Source organism: Aplidium turbinatum, chromosome 6 (genome assembly GCF_918807975.1).
Source record: "Aplidium turbinatum chromosome 6, kaAplTurb1.1, whole genome shotgun sequence".
In the NCBI taxonomy this organism is placed as follows: Eukaryota; Metazoa; Chordata; class Ascidiacea; order Aplousobranchia; family Polyclinidae; genus Aplidium; species Aplidium turbinatum.
Window position 1 is genome coordinate 11,335,087 of NC_137477.1, and position 19,365 is coordinate 11,354,451.

General features: G+C 36.9%; 1 protein-coding gene across 1 annotated transcript; it reads right to left on the reverse strand.

Moving 5' to 3' along the window:
• Nucleotides 1-841: 841 nt before the first annotated feature.
• Nucleotides 842-19,104, reverse strand: LOC145772071 (chromosome transmission fidelity protein 18 homolog). Its single transcript, XM_082583885.1, has 22 exons — nt 18,976-19,104; nt 16,542-16,733; nt 13,023-13,125; nt 12,198-12,307; nt 11,899-12,038; nt 11,261-11,353; nt 10,877-11,098; nt 10,236-10,394; nt 9,805-9,935; nt 8,992-9,115; nt 8,523-8,647; nt 8,256-8,349; nt 6,816-6,940; nt 6,425-6,529; nt 5,994-6,126; nt 5,173-5,397; nt 4,240-4,389; nt 3,774-3,904; nt 3,335-3,494; nt 3,021-3,131; nt 2,096-2,162; nt 842-1,634 (listed from the first exon to the last, which is right to left on the reverse strand). Exons 1-22 carry the CDS (start codon nt 19,058-19,060, stop codon nt 1,513-1,515), a joined length of 2,907 nt encoding a protein of 968 aa, XP_082440011.1. The 5' UTR covers nt 19,061-19,104; the 3' UTR covers nt 842-1,512.
• Nucleotides 19,105-19,365: the final 261 nt, after the last annotated feature.

Genomic DNA, 19,365 nt, shown 5'->3' on the forward strand with positions numbered 1-19,365 from the left:
GTTCAAAACAAAAAATCTAAGGTAGACCATATTGCGTTAAAAAGGTGAAGGTGGTTCCATTCTTGATTCCAAGTATCGGTAATAGAAGATGAGGTTCTCACTGTGATAAGCCTTCGGGGCTAAGGAGCGTAGGCCACTTCATGTCTCTCGGTCGCCTTGCGTCACCTACACAAAATAATTCCGGCGGTGGTGACATTTTCTTTCATCAATTCAGTTTGCTGATCAACTTTGCTTCGAACTGCCTGATTAATCTACAGCGGCATCTAGCGTACAAAACTCGTAACTTAATTCAAGCTTTGGTAGCCTATTGAGCAAACTGCAAACCAAGTGGGTGTTTACTGTTTAATGCCTGCTGAAAAAAGTAAACACCCAAAAAAGGTCACCGTACGCCACTGCCATTTAGTAATAGAAAAGTTTTGCTCAATGGGTAGTGAGTATAATGATTAATGAGACAGTATTAAAAATAACACCGGAGCCATTGAGAAAATAATTTTGACCAGGCACCAAAAAGATCACTCAGCAAGCAAGACACCCAAGAAAAAAAGCAATACAACTCCAGAGAATATGCGGTGTTTTATCTGTTCCTGGGCTTCCAAGAAAGAATTCGGCGAGAAATTCAGTTTAAACGAACTTGGACTTTGTAGGCTATATGTTTTTTTTAATAAAATCTAAAACACTTATGAAAAGACCTTTTTGGCACAATAAGCAAGCCTGTATTCGAAATTGGCTATTTCGTTTACCACCCAAGTAGCTTCTAATCCTGTTGTGCGACAACCGAACCTGTAAATTGCACGTTGCAAAACAATGTCACAATTTTTTTTTTTATTAATGTTTATTTTCGTGAGAAGATTAATATTTAGCTGACAACGATATAAACAACGATCAATTGTTTATAACTTATACCATGCGCTCGAAGTAAGACAAATGAAATTCAGCTAAAGTAGTTAAGAAAAAAAACAATGTCCACAAACTTTCAGGATAGAAGCGTTTGTAAAGCTTGGTAAGACAATTCATATTTCTCTGTTAGTTCAACATCTATGGAAAGTTTTAGAGTGTTTCATATTTTCGATTTTCAAAAAGCCTGGGCTCTGATGTGGCATGGTTTTGGGTAAAACTTGACACCTAAAATATTTTAGCTCGTTATGGCGTCGTAAAGATGTGAGACAAAGTGTCGATTTTTACCCATAACCCTACATCAGACCCCGGGATTTTTAAAACTCAAAAATGGTGAAAATATGAAACACTCTAGTAAGTACACAGAATAGCATAATGAAACTGCCAAGTAACTGTTCAAACATCATCATCAAAACTCAATTTTGTCTCCACCAGTGGAGGTGGCCGATTCTTTTCTTGCAGCGATTGCCTTCACTTATATTCTCCATCTCATTCTATCCATCGCATCTTCTTTCTTCAGTCCGACTTCATCTGTCTCAACAACGCTTTTAAAGTGATGGAAGACAACCCAACGCAGATTCAATCGAATAAAAAAAAAAAAATTGAAAAGAATGGTCATCATAAGAAGTCTTTGACAAAAACCTTCCTCCGAACGGCGTTAGTTAGTCCTTCGTTGTAGCGAAACCAGAGTTGGCTGTTTCCAATGCCAGGGTCTTTCACTTCCAGAGGCTTTTTCGAGACTGATAAAAATAAATAAAATTTAATAACCACTCTGCATCAGGAATTTCTCTACGTCATCGTGACGTATCAACGACGTTTTTTTACACTGAAAACGATTCATACAAACTGAGACAACGCCGCCATTTCAAACAAAGCAAAATAGCAGCGTTCACATTTCTGTAACAGAGGCAATTGATAACCATTAACCACGTAAACTAAGAATATCAAGGGTAAAACACGTTGGGAAAGATATACGAGGAAGTAGGACAGTGTTGAGTGGTTCATCTATCATTGGAGCCAATTATATCTCTAATTGGCAAAATTTCCCGCCCCATAGTTCCGCACCGCACTGTCTTCGCCACTCGTGAGAGTCCAGGCTACCGGTATAAGGTAAAAAACACTTCCGCATGCGAAGCTGGGTCAAGCTTCATGCTGTTGAAATACAATTGACAGAGGATAGAGAAGATTTCTCACGACTCACCTCTCTCGGCGCCATTTTGATCCAGTTTCTTAATTTTCGTGAAACGACTGAAGAAATTCACAACAGGCTGAAAAAGTCATGAGTCATGGTGACAAGTCGCTACCAAGAGATTTTCCGTATAGGGAACGTTCAAATATTACGTAACGCCTTCGAGGGGGAGGGGGGGTTTATGCAAAGCGTTACGTTAGCGTCACATCGGGGGGGAGGGGTTCAAGCAAAACGTTACGTAACGCTTTCGAGTACGGGATGGTAGTTTTTTGTGCTGAATTTGTAGTGAAAAAGCGTTACATGGGGGAGGGGGGGGTCAAAAATTCGAAAAAAAGCGTTACGTAATATTTGAACGTTCCCATACCAAAAAACGTCTGGTTACGTTGAATCGACGTAAAAAGGGCAACTTTTGTTTGCTGGACACTTGGACAGTTTATCGTTTAAATAAAGCATACAGAAACAGCGATGTCTATTTATAATGTTAGTCGCATTTAAAACTTCTTTCACCATGCATCCAGATACACAAGGGTAGATTACAGTATTTAAAGTCACTTTTGTTTTGAAAATGGTCAAGTCCTACACGATTACTAGATGAGTGATAAGACGATCTTACTGTTAAACAATTGCGAACACCACCGAAGTAAAATAAACCAATTTCCATGTTAAAAAAATGTACATGATGTGACGTCACCACAAAATGCTCCAAAACTAAGTTTATTGCAAATTTAGACCAAGCAGAATTTCACAGCAATTCAGTAGACAATGTAATATGGACAGCAAGTTGGTTGTTGAATGAGCCTAGTTCCTAGGTTGATGCAGAATGATTCATACAACCTTGAGCGAAGTATCAGTGACTTGGCTTTGACGTTATGGGGGATACGAAAAATTATTGTATATTAAGTTGAAATTAGCTTTAAAAAAAACAAACTTTGCTTACCTTTTCACGTGGGACTGAAATCGTTTTTAAATTGTTTTCTAATCGCTTCTTGTGATTTGGGACGATAGCCGTGGTAGCGGGTTTCATCTTCTTCTCAGCTTTATCACAGTTCTGAAAAACAACATCGAATGACAGTTTTTTGTATTGTTGCCAACCCAATGGACTATATTTTATACAAAGTGTGAAGAGGCAAACTTCGCTGTTCACAGGCAGACAGACAGGCCACTCAACATGAGAGTTAATTCATGGCCTGTATAATCAAAATTGGTTGATGATTACAGTCAGGTTATTTTTCTTTTTATTTCAAATCTAACCACTTGGTTGTCCCCCTCCAGTCTTCCAGTCATTAGCCTCTCGCTTCTCCGCATCCTCTCCATCTCGACCTCTTTCGATATTATCTGCTTGATGGCGTAAGGCAGCTGCTTTCGAGAACTTTTTTCTTTGTCGATGAAATTGCACACTTCACCCATGTCCCTGCAAAGAAGTTACCGTTCATGAACAAATCAGAAAACGATAAATTGAGAAAAGATTCCTACCACTACAAGCCACTGCGACGTCTTCTGATATATTGCGCTGCGGTCAAGTCTAAAATAAAGTCTAATGTCGTAACATTGCTTTCTCACCTTAAGGAAAACATGTACAAAATTAATTAAACTTAAAAATATGCAAATAGCGTATACGTTCATGATAATGCGCATTGTTCATTGTTTTGGTCAACTTTGAAAACAAACACTGTAACGCAAACGAACTTACGGTTCAAGAACATAACTGAATTGACCTTCTTGATTTCTTTCCTGTCTGTAAGTTAGGTTGTAAGAAAGCATTGACAGCACCAGATCTGATAGCTGCTTCTTCTCAAAAGGACTATAGAGTTGTTTGTTGACCTACATGTAAAGAACAGATTAATAATTAATATATCAAGAAAAAAAATTTGGATTTTTGTTTAATTTTTTTACGGTCATATAAAGCAATTTTGTTGAAAGTTCGACAGAGCAGATTGATCCAGTCCTGCCATAACGTGAGTTCAACTAGTATGACAGTTTTGAGGAATAAATTTGATACAGCTCGCAAACATTCGCACTTAGCCTACAGCACGAGATAACTTTGTTATACAAATTGGTCACTCGAAGTTACAAAAGCAAGCAAATCTTTCCATCGTCTCCACTAATTACAGGAGTTCAAGACATCTACAGAACCTTTACGCTCTATTTCTACCTACCGGACGAAGATTTGGCGTCATGATGGCCAGCAGGTAGGGCACTACATCCAACACAGCAACGGTTTGGGACGTAAAGCAACGGACTAATGGAGACATCTCGGAGTGCAAAGTTGTTAGTATGTTTTCACTTTTCTGAAGGTTTTGCCTGTTCTGAAAAAATAGCACAAGTTTCAGAAAAAAAACGTTCTTTTGACATTATTTTAGATCTTTTTTACGTATTGGAAATGTGGAAATTGATAAATTAACATTATAAATATGACATCCTGTTTAAATACAGTAAAGTGTAATTTATCCAGCTTATTCGCCGACTGCGTTCTTTCTACTAAGTGTTTCAATTCACAAATTAAGTTTCACGCAAACTGCACTTTCCTACCAGTTCGCCTTTTCTTTAGTTAACATTGAATCAGCGTCTTCAGTGCGCTTTACATCATGTTAGCAGTTTTTTGGTCTGACCATGGCTACCTAAAGATACGGACTGATTTTGATTTTTGCTAACTTTGGGAGAATGTTTAAATAAAAAAAATTTTAAATTATATTTTTACACTTTCTTTACTGTTTTCCCCAGATGACGCAATAGGTTTTAACATCATCAGATGCTGAAAAGCAAAGAAAATTTGATTTTGAAGATTTTAGTCAGACTGTTAATTTTTCATTAACAGTCTGATTGAGCGTTTTTCAACTTACTTTTTCTCATTTTCTATTGCTTCCCCAAGGCAACAAAAATCTTTTATATCATTAAGAGACAGCAAAAAGTAAAAAAATCTCAGAAAATGTCAGTCAAACACTAGCAGTAGCTGTAATCAAAATCTGCAAAATGTGACAAATCAGGCCGCATCTCCAGGTGGCCATGGTCTGACCTAGTATGGGTGCTGTAGCGGTGACTTAGTGAAAACTCTACTTACATGAGATAACATGAAGCAAAACACAACACACCTCTTGTGCTTTGTGTGGAAACTGGATCCTGGGAGGAGAGAGGCAAGAAAAAAGCAGATGGAAGTTGACAAAGAGGTAAGGAACGTACCGCATCAGGACCCACTCTTGGTGGCTCAATGTCTCCATGGACAAACTGTCGTACAGGAGGAGCCACTCCATAGCATAGTTAACCACCTTCATTCTGGCATCTTTGAATTTCATAAAAAGGAAGTTCTCGTGCACTCCCTAAATGAGATGAGGGTTTAAGTTTGCAAACGTAACAATGAAAGCCGAAGTCAAACTCAAAACAACAACAACAAATTTTAAGCCAAGGCTTTTCCGGAATTATATAATTTTCGGTTTACAGTTGTTTTTCGTCATCAAAATTTTCACTTGAAAACCATTTTTGAAAGCAAGCCGATGTGAAATTGGAACTAGGTAATGTTTACAGCCTGTTTTCATCACTATCAATCAAAAATGAATGCTTTGAATATATAATAATTTGAAGGTTGTTTAAATTATCAAAACTATTTCTTGTAACACTGAATCAACTTTTTCATTTTGTAAATATATTCAAGAACGTACAAGCGTAATGTACATAATAAAAACGCAAAATTACATAATAAATTACATAATAAAAACGCAAAAGAAACTCAGAAGACTTTTTACTTCGACTACGAAAAGCCGGTTTTTAAATGCATCGCTGATTCACGTGTATTGGTAAAATTCATAATTGATTCCAAAATGTCTTGCACGAGTGTTGAGAAACGTAAAATTTTGAAGACGTTTCATGCAAAACAAGTTTCAGCGAATTGTATATTCTGGACCGACCACAATCAAACCTGCAAGGTCTTTTCGTATTCCCCATTCGACAACACTATGTTCAAGATGTGATAGAAGCGAGCTGAATACTGAGTCATTTTCTGACCATCCGCCAAAGAATGCTGCAGGGCTTGGGAGTCTCGATCCATTTTCCTGAATAATTGGAATTTTACGCAAAAATTTTTGTGTTTTGTGTAGGTTGTGTGCTAAGGCTGATGCATCAATTAATCTCATGGCATAAGAGCGTTTTCGCTCTAAATTTTAAACAAAACTAATTGTAGGTTACTACGTTATGAAGACTCGCTTTTGAAAAATATGTGACGCGTAAAAATCGAAGCCCGTCTTCTCTTATTCAATGACAGTGGTATCATCAAGTAATTCAGTTAATACAGGAAATAAATCCGCTATAAGAAACATCTTCAATTAACTGATTTTGCTGCCAATCACCCACCTTTGGTCTTTCGGTTGTTGAAACAACTCGTTCCAGACGTAGAAGATCGACTTGTGTTGGTCCTTTTGACCAATCGAAAGGTTTTTTATCGTCCCAAGATCCAACCTGCAAAAGTTGCACAATTACCCGCTTAACCCCAGGCATCTCTGTTTGAGTGCATACTACTGTACAGGTGTGTTGTATACTAGTTTTAAGAGAGTTTTGAAAAAAATGCTATAACCAAATGTACGGTTTAACCCAAAATCCCACACCCTCCCAATGCAATGGGATAAAACCTTTGTTGACAAACTGAGGTTTAAAACTATTGTGTGTTGCTTGACTAGTCATTGAAGCGCTGTAAGAGTAACTACAAAGCCCATTTTAAATTGGCCAATAAAAGCCATTCACATACCCCTTTTTTCCTTTAGATTTCACAAACTGCAAGGTGTTGATACAGGTCCTTATGTCATTTCCCGATTTCTCGCACAGGGCGAGCAATGTCGTCATGCCACAGCGCAACCCTTGATTGTAACACATCTAAAAACATACGAGGACAGGTGGAGAATTACAACATTCTCACTAGCATTCATGCTTTTCCAGCGGTAGAATGCCACAACAGACAGTAACAAAGAATAGCACGGAGTCGGTCCAACAGGTTTGCACACAAATCCAGAATGAGTCAAAGTTTTATTGAAATTAGTAAGTTTACAATCGTTCACGAACGGAAACCTTTAGCGGGAGGAATTAGATTGGAAATACAAAATGTAAATTGAAAACAAACACATTCTATGCACTACAAAAATTCAGGAGTCGATCTTAACTTTTTTTTTCACTAGCCCACCGGACTAGTTGCTCCCCGTTTTCACTAGCCCGCACGATTTTTCATTAGTCCGACCAGTTTACTGACTTTTCACTTGTCTGATGACGTATTAAGATAAGTGCTTTGGCTTAGACTGAAACTAACTAAAGTAAAGGCTTTCAGATTTCAGGACGCACAAGAGAGCAACAATACGCACTAAAACACCTTCTCGTACTACAGACGCAAACAATGCAATTTTAAAACATAAAAAATAAATGTGGCATGCGGTGTGTGCTTAATATTTATTTATGTTTTAATATTACATTGTGTGCATCTGTAGTACGAGATGACACGCCACTCGCCAGGGTGGTACAATACATAATATTCGTTCACTGTCAAAAGAAGTGGACTATTGGATGGATTGCGTTTGGTTAGGCCTCTACCGTCAGACCTGTCTGGCTTGTTGGGTTAGCATAACTCTTTAGGTCACGGAGGCACACGAGCTCTTCAACTACGACAAGGTAGCAATCCAAAGAAGAAGGAAAAAAACGAAATAAAAGTCAAACAAAATATTGTTTGTAAAAATGTTCAAGCTTGGGGTCGTATTAATATTACACAGTGACAACAAGCTCTTCTTCGCTGTCAGAATCAGAGGACATGTCAAAATCAGAATCAGCATATGTCACGTGCTCAGTTGAGCGACTTTGCAGCCTTCTTCGTGCAATTTCGCCTCTGGCAGGCAAATTTTTGCAGTATTTCAGAGTGACGTCGCCAATCGCCATTTTGTAAACCAAAACTTTTCACCGGCGAATATTTTCACTAGCCAATCGGACTAGTACTGCAACATTTCTACTAGTCCGCGCAAATTTTCACTAGCCATTGGCTAGCGGACTAGCGTTAAGATCGAACTCGGCACATGTAATTAGATATGAACTTTTATCATTCATTTGATTCAACATGTTAGACTTAGTTTTGGCTTTTGTAAAATTAAAATATTCCTCAACTTACATTAATATTCATTCACAGTTTACAAAAGTGACCATTTTAAGATACCTGTCTCAATCTGGAAGCAAGCTTGTCAGAAGTTGTGGGAGGGAACTGAAGGACGTGGCTTTGCTGTCTCAGTTGGCGCAACGCCGGAACATATCTAAACGGATAGAAACGAATGCTTTTGATTCATGTATTTTTCAGATGATCAGACTATGAATAAATCATCATGTTCAGCCTCTGGATATCAAAATACGCCGTTATTACGTTGATTAAACGTCTAAATACATATTTTGCTAACAAGAGTAGGAGTTAGAACAACAAATCACTTACAAATCGTTGCAAATGCATATGATCGGTCGAAGCAAAATGCTGTTGGTATCTTTTTTCGATTTCTTCTTCTTTGGATCGGACTTCCTGGTCTTGTTCAAAACGTTCAATAGCACATTGATGGCAGCCTTAAATTGAAGAGAAAAAAGTTATTAGTTGGGCAAAAAGCAAATTATTATCAACATTACTCGAAGTACATAAAGTTTGAAATTATTATCAACCTCAGTAGCTGAGAATGCGTTGGTGGTTCAATTCCCAGCAAAGTCAGCATATCAGAAAACAACTTAACATGAATTAGATGCCAATAACCCTACAAGAGAAAACTTTAAGCTGTTAACTCAGGTAACTAAACCTATACACGATGCAAAGCCTGCACATGTTGAGATCAAGCATAAGAAGAAGCTTAGTCAGAGGGTAATATTCCTTCTATGAATCATGTAAAGGATAGAATTTTGTACATTCGTACACCAACCTGCGGGGCTCCGTCAATCTCATCGATAATGAGACAATTGGGCCGTTGTTCTGACCCTAACACGGATTTCATTTGCGTTGTTTCATCCAGCTTTTTCTGAAAAGCTTCGACACTTCGATCGTCACTGAAAAATCACAATAAATCATCGTGCTCATTGGCGCTGAAGATTTGGGTTAAATGACGGGTCCCCGCATGGCAGTTACATACAATCAGATCGTGATTTTAAACTCAGCTTTTAAAAGTATTTTCGCAATTATTGGATAAGCGAGTAGTGCAGTTCACGGTCACTCTTACACCAAATGACCAACAGCTTGTTTGTTGTTTTCCAACTTGAACAAATCGTTGTATCTGGATGACCCCTTGAATTTATCAAACTAAAAAGATGAGTGCTTCCGGTAGGTATTGAACAGACGACACGATCTATCAAGTGTCAGACAGGCGCTCTCAAATCGCGACGATTTTGAAGCAGACTGCTCTGACAAAAGTGCTTGCCGTTGCTGCAGCTTATTTATCTGGTTTTAATTTTTAGACTTAAATTATATTTCAAAACCGGTTTTCATATCATGCAATTACTATTTTTGATATGTCCACAACTCTCCTATCCGCTAACAACAGTAAGGTTTGCCTTCAGAAGCTTTGTACAGCTGACAACGCAACCGAAGGCAACATTAAGCGAAATCAAAGATCAATCAATCCTCTTGGACGTCAAAACAGCATAACAGGAAAGCAGCCGATGGATACTTTAATCATTGGGTTAGACGGAAATTTACACTGCAAAACTAACATGTCTTGAAATGCAAACATCAAACACACCTTGCGTTCATCTCTACAACATGGTAGCCTGCATGCTTGGCGATGACGTGGGCCAAGGTAGTCTTCCCCAACCCAGGGGGTCCACACAACAATGCAGTCTTTAGGGTAGGACGGTTGCTGCCGTCTAGCTCCTGAGTGAAATGATTAATGTCAGTTAATACCTATACAACAGAATTAAAAGTTAGAGCACTCTTCAAGAATTTAGTTTGTGGAATTGTCGATATAGCTGCAAAGCAGTTGCACGATTTTGCTTTCGGTGAAGTTAAATGAAAAAAAAAATTATGTAAAACATTACCATACTCGAAACTTCACAGATCTGAAAAAAGCTTCCTGTTTTTGGATTTTTTTTATGGCAAAAGACTACAGTAGTCTTTGTCGTCGAATAATATAAGACGTTACTGTCACACTCACACTATGCAAACACGTCATACTTCAATGGAGTTTTCATCGAAATTCTTCTTGAACTTTTTAGAAAACTTTTGCTGCTTGGAATGGCTTTCGGAAGGTACAGGTTTGCGTAGAGGTGGATCACGGCCAAACACAACCTTATCCCAAAGTTTCAACCATCTCAGTAAAGCTCTATTCACGCTCTAAGTAAACATTAAATCATATGATTAGTAAAATTGAGGTGTTTGCAACGTTTTATCGATTTGCTAAGACTATCGATTTAAAGTGGAAGATGACTATTCTTCTAGAATCTAGACAGATTCGATTAACGAAGTCTAACGTAGCATTCATATTCCATAAGATTGATACAAATACATCGAACATAAAAAAAATCATCTTTTCAATTGACAATACACATCAAGTTGGTTTAACATTACAACGTTTAGAAAGGAATCTTTTTATGAATCCGACAATTTTTCAAAACAGCAACCGGTCTTAGTGATTCATGCAAAAACTAAAAACAGGTGTTAACATAATGTGACCTAAAGCGTAATCTGAATCAAGACTGAACAAACTGAAATATTTGAATAACAGTTGCCACAGTGCGACCAGTACAGTACATGAGAGAACATGGTAAGAACACAACAGCCTCATTTGAGACAAAAAAAGTTTAAGTAATATATACCTCATCGCTCAATAAATGAGTGTAACGCGTAGGGGCGTATTTGGTGACCCACAACCCGTCTTGGGAGTTATCCTCTTCACTGTACACACCCTCATCTTCATTGCAAGTGTCGTCGGCGATTAAAGCGCTCTCCGACAAGACACCATTGCTCGACGACAAAATATTTTCCCGACGAGTTTCTTCAGTGATTTTGCGTGACTCTGCTACAGCGTCGTATTGTTTCTGGACAAAAGTAGCATGAAATTATTTTCAACTAGTTCATAGACAAAACAATTGCAAAATTATCAATTGGTGGAACAGCTTGTGATCTAATTGAAGCTCTTGGACGAACTCACCTAATTAAAATACGATGTTTAAAATAACGGGTCTAGTTAAATGCAATACCTCATCAAAAATAATTTGCCTCATTTCCGTCATTGTGAGTGGGAGCAGTCGACTGGGTTTGGGAGCGTTCTTCAGATGACTTATTTTCAAGGACTGAAAAGAAACAAACGGCTATAATACTACGTATGCAAAGTGGGCTTACGTTTTCGTATCACTTTTCGCCATAAATATATAGAAGGCAAACGAACCGTGCATAACTACACCCACCGCAATGGGCAGCAAGTTAGTGATACACGATTTAACACTATGCCTATGGTTGTTTGGATAACTATATGATGTACAAACAGCTAACACAGATGCAACATTTAAACCATCAAATGTTAGGTCCTGATGCGTACAAATAATATCAAAAAGAATGAAATAGTGAACAAAACAACCTGGACCAAAAAAAATCAGAGGAATTGCAGCAAATTCTACCAGCCTGACCAGTGGCCAGAGTGAGAAAGAGGTCAAAATATCTATATTTTGTGTCATAAAAACATAAAGCAAAAAAGAAACATATCAATAAACGAGTTTTAACCAAACGCACGAAATCTTATGATTACGTTGTCGTACTAAAGTCGTACAAAAATACATTAAAAATTATTTTAAACGTGATTCTACCTGAAATCTACGCAAATACTACCACGATTTTGCACCTGTCTGTTGTCACGTCTTATTCTCATATAAACTCTCTGGCCTTCAGAGGACGTGGCAGAAATTGAGTCACTATTCACAGGCGGGTATACCAGGACCTTTGTGAGATAGAATGACGACTGTGGATTGGTCTGGGGTAGCACTGTGAAAACAAGTTCAAGTTACATCAAACTACCACCGTAAAACTTAAATGGTGCGGCAAACATCATATAAAAAGAGTTATCCGCACCACATGGTCAGAATTTGCAGAATTTAAAAAACGCTCAACTTTTAAAATAAAACATATGAGCCAAAAAAGTACCTTCTGTTGAAAGAAAATCTTGGGTTTTATGTCGTTTTTCTCGATACTTTCTAATTTTTTCCAATATTTGAGGTGTCCCAATACACTCCCTTCGTTTTCTTTCTTCTAACCTATAAACAATCACAATAAAAAAATTTCCACAGATGCAGTGCAAATCGCAGCAATTAGATGCCAACTAAAAACAACTCTTGGCGAGATTGTGCGATACAGTGCCACGTTTGCAGTATGTACAAACTAGGAGTACATATAACGCTTTAGTGCTATGGGAATAAAAAGCACAACGATAGACTATTTAAATTGTAGAATAACAAGGACTTTCATCAAATCTTGAAGCGTTTTATAAAGTTTAAATGTTAACTAAGAGTGATATTCGAATGCAAGAACGTAACAAATCGAATTGTTCAAAATCATATTTTTGGTCGTAACAAAACATTTCTAAAATGAGAAATGGTGAATTTTGACAGTTTTTTCTAAGACATAGGCCACTGTAGCTGTGGTAACTGTCTTGCCAAAGGCACAGCGGCATGCTCTTGAACGATGTCAACCAAGCACTGTTTTAATCCACCAAGAGCTTTCGCCTTTCATCACCCGGTTGAATAGCCATCAACACATCAACATGTTGATACATCTCTACTAGGAAAAATACGCTCATGTGAGCATTACATATTGGTATTAATAGGCAATGTCAATTGTTAATTGTCCAGTGAAAAGAGGTTTTTAGGCAAGTTTCAGCAATTTTACAACTTTACGTTCTTCACATTAAGAACTGTAAGTATTTAATAACACACAATAGCCTTAACAAATGATTTTAAAAATAGCCATTACCTTTCCAATGCTTCATCTCTATCAACATCCAAGGTGGTAGGAAGACTGGGCTTGTTCAAGTTCATTAAAAGATCATCTAACTTTGATCTCTTGCTTTTGGGGGCTACAATGCAAAAAGCTTACCGTAACTGGTTAAGAAAATAGGTATATATCTTTGAATTATAATACTGCAATTTGAAAGTTTTGTGACTTTCATTGTTTGTAAACTACCCAAACAGCAAATTAGTCGTTTTTCAACATTATTACCCAAACTTTGCAGATGTTAAATCAACGTAAAAAAACAACATTTGCTGTTTGGTTGGTCGCTTTTCTAATATTTCACCAATTGAGAGCCACAGAATGATGAGCTATTGAAATTTAGTTTCCTGACATGAAAATTTCTTTGCTTAATAAACTACGTATTTAGATGAATACTTAGTGATGATTTAATACACATTAGGGTGTGACAGCCGCCCCATGATTTTTAAAACTTGGTTTCACTGAGCCTACCTTTTTTTTGGTGGTGAGGTTTTACCTGTATAAGATTCCTGTAAAGTTTCAAAAAAATTGGTCAAGGTTTAGAGGTGGCCTGTGGCCACTAAAGTTTTTGGGGGTGAGCGATGCATTTTTAGGGGCGTTTTTGCTATATCTCAGCTCGTAGACATGATAGAAGGTCATGCTATAGCTCAATCGATGCAGTATAGGCAAGTTTATATCAAACTTGTGAACAAATGTTCAGTCTAAAATGTTTAGTTTTTGAGTTATTTGAGAAAAACCTGTTTTTTGCATATTTGTGAGAAAAATGTTCTTAGCACCTTTTCTTCTTGGGCTAAAACACATGGAAAATCAATGAAATGATGAATTCACATGTTTAGTTAATGTTAAACAAAATCACAAAATACATTTGAGAGCAAGGAACAGCGATGATAAAAATCACAATGTAAGAAACCAACACCGAGATGGATGTAAGTATTGTTTACGCTGATTGGGCATAGAATTTCTGCTGTTCTCAACTACTTGAAGAATATTTTGAAATGAAACTTCTGTCTTAGTAGTGTCTATAAAGTCTTGGCACAGTTTGACACCCCTTTCTGCTGCATCATTAACAACACAAAGATTTGAAACCCGTTTCTTTGCTTCACAGTAGCTGCCGTTCTGGCACCAATCGACAACACCAACACTTAAAAAGGTCGTGTCAATCCTCAAGATTCTGAAGAAGCTCCAAGAATCTTCTCCAACAAAGGAGCTCAAGTCATCTGTTGGTTTTGTAGCAACGGAAGGAAAGGAGGGTTTGCCAAAATCACTTCCTTCTCTTTTCAAAGAATGTTCAGGATCTTTGAAGCTTGGCAGCTTTTGAACAATTTTCTGCTTTGTCTCGTCAGACACACTGCTATCGAAAAGGGTAAGGGAGATAAGTTCTTCACTAAGATATCACATGTGCCCCTTTAGAGCTTTAAGAGCTGCTTTGGCCATACTGCTTTCGATTTATTCATACTCGTTGACGTTGATAAGTTCTAGGTGCGTTGCAAGGAGCAGAAGTTGACACAAAAGTGGTTAGCCACCATGGCACATAGGAATATACAACAAGCTGAACAATTTTTTGGATTTTCTTTAGCTGTTGCTTTGAACATATAAAACCTGCAGGAAGATCTCTAGTAATAACTTTAGTGAGAAGAACGATCTTAATACAGTATAAAATCTTGGCCATCCATCTGGCGTGGTGACAAGCACCCGGATGTAGAAAACCTCCAAAAGTCTCAGCTCCCTCACCAAGATGCAAAAGCACTAGTTTGACTAGCTCCTCATAATCATCCATCACAAATCCCTGTGCTAGGGCTTCATAGCAGATCTTCACAATCATCCCCTTCTTGATCCTTATATCTGCTGGCCATCGCTCTGATGGTAAGATGGACTCGCCTATTCAAGCCTGAAGACAACATCCAGTTTGGGACACTTCTATCAAAGCTCAAAATAAAAGACATCAGTGAAGTCCTCCAATTAGGTAGACTGAGATGGCTTGGTCTCGTTGAGCGCAGCTCAAGCTGGATCTCACAGGTCAGATGTGTTAACATCACAGCACAGCGGGGTCAAGGTAGACCAAAACTTTCTTGGGAAGAACTTGTAAAACATGACCTTGTAGCCCTGAACATGAACTCTGTCAACCCAATAAATGAGGTGTGGAAGGGAAGACTTCGTTCTCGACAGACAGGCCACACCCTCGACATGAGGATTAATTCATGGCCTGTATAATCAAAATTGGTTGATGATGATGATCTTTAAACTGTGACATAGCATGTAATATAAATTAGCACTTACCACCATAAAAATTGCCTTAACAGTAAACACAGTGTTAGTGTTCAGTTTCTATGCTTCTAACAAAACAAAACATGAGGTAACTTAGGTTTAAACTTTGAAGAGTTACAGCTTCTGTACTTCTCCAGGTGTTCCTAAGAAGAAAAAAAAGTGAAAATGATAAAATATTCAATTCATATGTAACAATTTTTCACAAAATTTGTGCAAAAAACGGGTTTTTCTCAAATAACTCAAAAACTAAACATTTTAGGCAAATAGTTTCTTCACAAGTCTAATACAAATTTGCTTATTCTGCATCGATTGAGCTATAAAACGACCTTCTATCATGTCTAGGAACCGAGATATAGCAAAAGCACCCCTAAAAATACATCGTGCACCCCCCAAAAACTTTAGTGGCCACGGGCCACCTCTAAACCTTGACCAATTTTTTTGAAACTTTACAGGAATCTTATACAGGTAAAACCTCACCACCAAAAAAAAGGTAGGCAAATTCTAAAAAGGTCAGGGCGGCTGTCACACCCTAATACACATAAATGCCAACTGATACCATATGACAAAGCACAGTCAACAACTGCAGGCATGTAATACCAGCTAACATCACAACAAATAACATACAGATTGAGACTGTTTACCATGCATGATGCATCTAATTATAAAATATTTTCTTGCATCATCTGGTGAGTGTGAGGTATAACACAAGATGTTTAAGATGATAAACAGCCATATTTTGACGTTTTATCAGTTAGCATAACTGGCTTGATCTAGAAATAATGAGCATAAAATTCTTTTAAATTACAATGTCTAAAGAAATCTGCTATGATTTTCACCTTATTTAACCTTATCTCACATTGATTCAACGTCTGTTGATGTCAAACAACTGTGATTTGTGAATGTATAGACTTATTGGCTGGGAAGTTAAGTTTTTTACTCAATCAAATTGAGTGGCAATGTTGCGTTAGTTTGAATTTTGTACACTACAAATTTCTTTAGTTTTGTTTTAAACATTTTTGTGCTGTGTTATTTTGCTGCAAAATACTGACAAAAATCAAACATAAAGCTAGTTATCTTTTTAACACCCTCTGGTAACCTAGCATAAAGTCACCATAACAAAGCAAGAAACTATTTCATAATCACAACATTTACAAGAAATTGAAGCACTTGAAACAAAACTACAATATAATATATATATGCTTTTTCACATTGATTTTTATCTTTCAATTTTATTACCTTCAGTAATTTCATCTCCAGCAATGATGAGATCACCATCACCTTCCATTGAAAATAAATCCGTCATTGAAATATTTTCATTTTTTGAAGGAGAGAACAATTTTTTACGCTTGCTTGCACTTTTTGGTTTCAAGTTGGGAAGATCGGTCTGGAGTTCTGCTGTAACTCTAGTTTGATGTGACGGAATATTTCCTGCAAAAAAGTTATTTTATCAAAACATTTATAAAAATACTGTTTAGCATGGTCAGTGAAATCAAAGTAATTATAATTTAATCCAAACATGATAAAATTTGCATTGCTGTTTTTTTTCACAAAACCACTACAGGAAAAAAGTGGGTGCAATCAGACCAAGTCCAATTTTTTCAGAGGTATAAGCAACACCTTAGCAGTCATGCACACAATTGCAAGTTTCATATATATAATAACTTTTCAGCTTTTGTGTCAATACCAGACCAGGAACAATAGAACATGGCTGTCTTACAACTTTTCTTCATATGGAAAGTTTTTGCTATTAAAAAGTTTTGTTTAAACTAATGAAAGTATTTATGGATAGAAAATCTTTAAAGATTTTCTACAGAAAAAAAGCTTTGATTAGTGATTTCATTTTTTAGAAAGAAACTTTGTATATCCTACTCGCTCAGTCACCACCACCCAATTATCTTAAAAACATAAAATAGTTACATTTTTTTGCATTAGGTTTTAAAGCACAAACTTGCACAATTTAATATCACAAAAACTTGTTTTCTGTTATTTCACCTCAATATAAGTTGTTTTTGGTACTTCTGGTAAATTATCAAATAACTTTATATTATACATGATCAAAACACTATTTCCCAACTTATTAAAACACACAAACAAGTTGTAAGACAACAGCACACAAATTTTACTGATTGAAACTTTAAAGCAAAATCTTATAAACATTGCTTGTGACTGTTCACATGACTAAGCTAAGCGCAATGACAAAAATATATAAAAATTGCATGATTTGATGTGCATATTTGGGACCATTTTTTTCAAGGACCTCTGAAAATCGTATTTGTTAACTTAAACATTAAATCGTTATTGTCATACTCTTAAGCGTGTAATAATTTGGTAGCATTGTTGCATGTAATAAAATTACAGTAACGCATTTTGTGATTGCTGCTTTAATTCCAAAATACAGCAAACACCACTGTCATTCTGCCGGAATAATTCTGCACAATCCGTTTAATAAAACAATCTGTAAAAAATACACGGAAACCGGCAAGTAATGCGATGACAGCAACAACATGCAGACCCTCATAAAAGCACTGCTTGTTGACATATTTATTTTTATGTCGCTTGAAAGTCAGGATGCCTTCTTTTTTTTATAAAAAACGAAGTTTTTCTAAAAATGTATAGGCTAGACCAGTGTTTCTCAACCTTTTTTGGTCCAACGCCCCCTTCATGAACTGGTAAAATGTTACCGCCCCCCCCAACAAAAACGATTAATTACGAAAAGCGAATATAAAACAATAAATGCTATTAATACTAGTTACAAAAAGTGCTCCATGCCAAGCAAAGCGAATTAGCCTACATCAAATATAGGCTAGTTGCCCGTCTCTAAAACCCTTACAGCCTATTTTACCTTAAAAGGGGGATTATCAGAAGGTCTTTATTCAAATAGAATTCTATATCTATTAGAATAAGGACCTTTTGATGATCCCCCTTTTAGGGTAAAACAGGCTGTAAGGGTTTTAGAGACTAGTAAGTAGTAACTATATTTGATGAAAAGCAAATATATATTTGCGAGCATGAAAACGGTAGGCAAAAGGCCTACTGGTAGTCAGTGTGAACCTTGGGCTTGGTGAGAAAGAGCCAGTTTCTTCACATCCGGTGTAAAGCCAGTGAGAAACATTCGAAGATCACCTCTTATGGATACCGTAATTGGATATATCAAATGGGCTTTGCTGTTTGGTACGTAGCAGAACAATACAGCTGAATCCCTTTTCCACAAGGTATAATATGAGGTAGGAAATGCTACCACCAAGATACGAGCTTTGACGAAATCGTTATGCTAGGCGGTAGATGTGTTAAACCAGAATGGTCCTAATAATCAAAACGCCCCCCTTTAAGCCGAGGTAATCATACCGCTCCCCTGCAAAATCAAAACGCCCCCCCCCCCGTTGAGAACCACTGGGCTAGACTATAATAATCGAAAACCAAAAAAAGTCACATTGTTGGCGTAAAAAAATAAAACTTACAAAAGTTGTGATAATATTGATTGATAAATACGGTAGCCTAAACCGTTAAAGTCTTTTCTGTCAAATTGGTTTCAATTTGTGCCGTGGACAAAATTATGTCAATGGTTGCAAATACGCACATGGACGCTAGGTAGGCTCTGTGGCACTATAAATAGAGCTACTTCTAATCAAAATTGTTAAAGCATGTAGGCATATATAAAGGCATTTTATACCTTCTAATTCATCCAGAACTTCAAGTTGATCAGCAAATTCTGCTTCAAACAAATCATATTCATCAAACCCGTCATCAACATTCATCTTCTTAGAGCTTTTTTTAGTTTAAAATAGATGAGAAATAAAGCTCTGAAAAAAATTAAATGCCTTCACACAAGCTTTAAATCTATACTGCATTGTGTTATAAAATAAAAAAAATTGAAAAAAAATCTACTCTAGCCTATATTGAGGCAAGTATAAAACCTATGAGACCAATTTTTCACAATTCGAAAAAATAAATAGGCAGTGGCTATTTGACCGGTGCCGGTCTTTGAATCTGAAACACTATTTGACCGGTCATGACGTCACTACATAGGCACTTCTTTCTTTTTCTCTTTCAAAGCAAAAGA